The 5,742-nt window shown below is 39.4% G+C and overlaps 1 protein-coding gene across 1 annotated transcript; it reads left to right on the top strand.

Annotated features, from left to right (window-relative positions):
- The first annotated feature begins 479 nt into the window (after positions 1-479).
- Positions 480-4,640, top strand: LOC143887843 (ferric reduction oxidase 2-like). Its single transcript, XM_077392059.1, has 3 exons — positions 480-718; positions 2,446-3,155; positions 4,447-4,640. The coding sequence occupies exons 1-3, from the start codon at positions 501-503 to the stop codon at positions 4,584-4,586; spliced, it is 1,068 nt and encodes a 355-aa protein (XP_077248174.1). The 5' UTR covers positions 480-500; the 3' UTR covers positions 4,587-4,640.
- Positions 4,641-5,742: the final 1,102 nt, after the last annotated feature.

Below are 5,742 nucleotides of genomic sequence, written 5' to 3'. Positions count from 1 at the left end.
TAAGTCCAATCCTTCTAAATTTTCTTCATTTTCACCTAGCCAAAGAATTTTTTTCATTGGTGATTGAAATCTAAATTCAAATCTTTTTTTCTTAATTCAAATGGTAAATTAAAAGTTAAAAACTTACAGATTTCACTGTAACGGTGTTTCCCCGCATAAGGCGTAGAACGTTCGAGTTGTTCTTCTACACCCACCAACTCTATATTATCTTCCTATTCTTTTACGCCTTTGCATATAGGAATTCAATTCTTTTGCATCATTTTTCCTGGTGTTTATCTCTTCTTGATCGACCGATACTTAAGGTTCTTACAATCACGACAAAGGGTTCGACTGGTTTTCGCCCGCCTCTTACCTTGTGAAACAGTTGAGCTTAACTTCTCAAAGAGCCCTGGTGAGGCTAGGATCAAATAACATAGTTGAAGATGATTGATTTGCCTTTTAATTGATGAATCATACATTTTTTTTTTTTTGCAGGTTTCTTCTGTAATCCGACTAGCATCATGTTTATCAGCATTCCAATACTGTCTTCTTTCCAGTGGCATCCTTTCACTGTGAGTTCCAATTGCAACATGGAGCCAGAAAGGCTTAGTGTCATAATCAAGAGCGCAGGAAGTTGGTCACAGAAGCTTTACCAGACGCTTTCATCTCCCGCTCCCATTGATCATCTTAATGTTTCCATTGAAGGGCCTTATGGGCCTACTTCTGCCAACTTCTTTAGGTTTGCACAAAAAATTGAATAATCTAACAATGGAATTGCTTCAATTTTCTCATTTAGAAGGTTTAAAACACATCCAACACATCAAATTGCATACCATCGATGCAGGGTTGTGTGATCATTACACATGTTTTGAATGGTAAGAAGAGTTTAATAAAACAAAAATGAAAGACAAGGGCGAGAAACCCCGACCGAGATGGTTAGAGCAAGAAAAGGAAAACAGAAAATATATGAAGAACAAGATACAAAAGCCCTCAAGGAGTCAAGGGGGAGGAAAATAAAAAATCTCCAAAGACTAGCAACACTGGCCTGGGCCAGTCTGTCCGTGTCATACTTTGCCGATCTCTTCACATGCTGAAAGCAGATCTGGAAATCTGTTATTCGCTAGCTCCTGGATCTCATCTCCTATATCAGCAAATTTCCATGGTAGGGTGGCTATCGTCTATCTATCTGATAACATTTAATAAGTCTAACTCTACTACTATCAACTTACTTAAATCCCTCGCATCAGCAATATTGATGCGTTACAAGACAGCTCTCAGTTCCATTTCATTGTAATCCGTGATTCCAATGGCGCCAGAGAAGGCCCATTTGGTCATCGTCCAATCATCTCTAAGTACTCCTCCAACACTAGTAGGTCCCGGATTGCCTAACAAAGCTCGATACATCGAAGTTGAGCTTCAACAACCCATGATCAGGTGGGGACCACCAAGGAGAATGGGCATCATTGTTATCATCCAGTGTCATAAATCTCACTCCAGCATCTCCATAGGTCAATACTAGAAACGATCCTCAAACTGAGAAGGATTTGGAGCAATAAGACTTTAATATATAAACATTATGAGATTTTTTACCAACGTCCCTCTAAAGCTACGATCATTTTTGCTTCTAAATAACCCATATCGAAGCCAATAACACCACTCTCCATAAAATCCTCCTCCTTACTCTTCCATGGGTTGAAAAACCCACATGCTATGAAATTGACTAACCGCTCTAGAATCACCCACGATGACCCAAATCTCCCAAGAATGCGACACCAGATCTATCTGGCATTCCTGCAATGAAGAAAAATATGATCCTCCGTGTTTCCTACCTCTACAGATAAGGCACAATGGTCAATAACGAGCCAAAACTCCCAAGAATGTGACACTGGCTCTGGAAAGACCCACGATAACCCAAATCTCCCAACAATGTGCGACACTAGATTCTCTAACAATCCTGCTATGAAGAAAAACAAGATCCACAATCTCTCCTTTAAAAGAATTTCACTTCGGCAATCAACAATAAGTAAACAATTATTCAAACTAAATTTATTGAGCATTTGTTCAAACTTTCAAGAACGACGTTTATTGCTTGGGATGATCTTTTAGTGGTATTTTAGGTCATGCCTACACTAGGGCTTCTTAATTGAGGTATTTAGCAAACATCTTTCATTATCGGGTCGATGCCTTGTCAAAATCACTTGTCTAATAGTTCAACCCAATGTTTAGAAACTCAAACTCGGCTAGAGCCCAAGCAATGCTTGACACAATCAACTTTTCATTAACTAGGGTGAGTCAAAAGGAGTTCTTGATTGACTTTCTAGGGTAAAACTGGGACTTGGATGAAAATCAGCTAATGTAAAATAGAGTACAATCGGGCGATTCAATAATCGACTTCTGGAGTTTTTTTAAGCAATGATTCATTCATAAAGGTTTTACTAATGGAAAAAGGAATTTTTCATAATGCAGACATGAGGCACTAGTGATGGTAAGCGGAGGCAGCGGTATCACTCCATTTATCTCCATAATCAGAGAGCTCATCTTTAGGAGCACCATGTCAGGATGCCCAATTCCGGGGGTTCACCTAATTTGTGTCTTCAAGAACTACGTCGATGTCACCATGCTCGACCTCCTCCTCCCTATCACCGGCACCCACTCCGACATATCGCGCATTCAGCTCAGGCTCGAGGTCTTCGTTACTAGAGATAAGGTGCCCACCACCATGGACACCCAGAAGCTCCTTCGAACCATCTGGTTCAAGCCAAGCCCATCGGATGCCCCGATCTCCATGGTCTTAGGCCCCAACAGCTGGCTTTGGCTAGGCATTATAATCTCGACTTCCTTCGCCATGTTCCTCATTTTGCTGGGACTTCTCACACATTATTATATATATCCCATTGATCACAACACGAACAATGTCTACTCTTATTCGGCGAAGGCCCTTCTTAACATGCTATTCATCTGTATCAGCATAGTTGTCACAGCAAGTGCAGTGACCTTATGGACGAAGAAACAAAACGACATGGCAGGAAAGCAGATTCAGAACATGGATGTGGCGACGCCGACAACATCACCAAGTTCATGGTTCTACAATGCCGATAGAGAGATCGAGAGTCTCCCTCACCATTCCCTTACTCAAAACAGCAAGGTGCACTTTGGTGCGAGGCCTAATCTCAAAAGTAAGCAACTTTTCCTCTTGATCTTGATCATAGTTACTGGATTTGGGAATAATTTGCTTAGGCTCCGTTTCTTTCAACGTAAAATGGATGTAAAATTTGTTTTATGTTGCCCACTTTTACACATAAGAAACAGAGTCTCAGTCAAATTGTGAAACAACCAATTACTCCAAAAGCTTATGCCGTTGGAGGAGTTATTTAATCTTTTGTACTTTAACACTCCCCCTCACATGTGGCCCCTCTTTTTAGGGTTGGCCTACACGTGGCACATGTGGCACCTCTTTTGGGTTGGCCATTACATGTGGATTTTTAATATATATCAAGGAGTTTTAAACCCAAGACCTTCGCTCTGAGACCATGTGAAATGAACAAGAACTCCAAAAGCTTAAGCCGTTGGAGAAGGCATTATTTAATCTTTTATACTTTAACACATGTTAGAAAAATTCGGGTAAATGGAAAAAGGGTGTATTTTTCTATCTAAAATTCATATATTTATTATATATAGACACATATTTTTCTAAATAAAACTCAACATAAAGCATACAAGGATAGCGAAGTGCATGTGTTTGCAAGAAGCATGTGAGTTTATTTTTCAGTACAACTTTTTTCCAATAATTTTGAAAATTTCACTAGATTTACAAATTGTATAATGATGAATACTAGTCAAATTCGTATTTAATTCTTAAAATTCACAATTAATTTGAAAAATGATAAATATTTGAAATAGTTGGGATTCTTTTAAAAATATTTCATTTTTCGGAGAATTTTTAACTATGGTTCATTAGGTAGTTTTTTGACCAAGTGAGGAGTGCATAAGTGATTTAAGAGACTAAATCTTCTTTGTTTATGTATTTGCTTCTATCTCTCTTATGGGGAGAATAGCACATTAGAGAATTCAGGTCTTCAAGCTCTATGTTTTTTTCTTATTTTATTTCTCATTTCTATGTTTCTCGAGGCAAGGCGTCCAGTCCTCTTGGTTCCTTCACTCTATCGATAATATTTTGAGTTCCGCTCCAGGAAAGCATTCTTTTCCAGGTTAAAAAACACCTAAATTTTACTACCGTCTGATTGAGATTGATTAGTGATGGGAAGTTGGCCCTGGTTTGATGTTCTAGGAGATGATCTTGATCAAATTAGCCCCATTTCCTATCAGTGTTTCATCTTGATCAAATGAAGATGATATTCATCTATAAATATTTATGCCTAATTCCAGAAAATATTCTAACATTCTGTCATGAAAATCTTAATTTCCAACAATCACTATGCTTAAATTGGTCTTATCTCTTTCATACAGGGATGCTACTGGAGTGTGAAGGATCTAACATTGGAGTCTTAGTTTCTGGCCCCAAAGAGATGCGTCATGAGGTTGCAACCATTTGCTCATCTGGTTTAGTAAATAATCTTCATTTTGAGGCCATCAGCTTTAATTGGTGAAGGCAGTTCATGTCCATGAAAAATGGAGTTTGTTTGTGATCTTTGGTACTTGAATGGCCGAATTCACTACCCATAAGGGGTGGATGTATCAAAAGCATGTATAACATTCTCCTTGGTAGAAACAAGTAGAGGTTTGGCTTTATGTCGATGTAATATAGAAGGGGTCTTGTGCAAGGTTTGAGATGGATTTTGTGCTATGTACACAGGAAATTAGCACGGTATGTGTGCGAACGTTATTCATGTATATAATACTAGTGCGACCAACCCTGCGATGGAGTGTTTAAGATAAAAAAGAAATAGAACAGAACACTGCCATGCACAATTTTAGATGAAGAAATAGAAAGTTGATTAAAGAACATAAAAGTTTGGTGGAATTAATTTAGTAATGGATCTGGTCTAGATATGTTAGATATTGGTCGGTCCCATTTAGGGTTGAAGTGGATATTAATTTCAAATTTAGATAGGTAAATAATTTATTTATGATATAATTGACTGTTTTTGTGTTAGTAATTTATTTCTATCCTGTATCTTGCATATGGCAATTCAGAATTGTATATGATGTTACTTTTAAGAGCAGGCATACGTATAGGTTAAGACGTACCACTTTTCAAATATCTAACTCTTTGCTTGTTAGTCAGATGAACCATTGCATTAATGCATCATCAAGAGGTCACCCCCACGGTTACGGTCTGATGCAGAATGGACATCTCATCCGTATGATTAAGGAATACAAAAACCAGGGAAAATTACATTTACACCCCCTCTAGTTTCTGACATCCACTTCTACCCCTACACCTCCTGTACTTTCAATTTGTATAAGGTAGGCCCCTTAGTTGACGGTTCTTTGTATAAGGTAGGCCCCTGGTTCGTCCGCAGATTGAAGGGTTAGGATGATCCGTTAGAGATGATTTTTTAGGCACGCCCTATCTATGTCAGTGCCCATCAAATGAACGCTTTGGATCATCCAAACAATGTGGGCCCACTGTGTTTTTGGTAGTGTTTGGATTCGGATATGGGCCGTGCCGGGCCGGCACGGCATGACCAAATGAGGCCCGGATAGGCCCGCGAGCGGGGCATGGCACGGCACAGCACGGAAGGGTTCATGGGCCGTGCCGTGCAGGGCCGAAATCCTCGAGGCTAGGCACGGCACGGCCCG

The sequence above is a fragment of the Tasmannia lanceolata genome, unplaced genomic scaffold (assembly GCF_043159265.1).
Source record: "Tasmannia lanceolata isolate RefF3 unplaced genomic scaffold, GAP_Taslan_0.1 ptg000012l, whole genome shotgun sequence".
NCBI classification, from domain to species: domain Eukaryota; kingdom Viridiplantae; phylum Streptophyta; class Magnoliopsida; order Canellales; family Winteraceae; genus Tasmannia; species Tasmannia lanceolata.
Note: the sequence above shows the minus strand (reverse complement) of the source record. Positions and strands in the feature narration are given on the sequence as shown.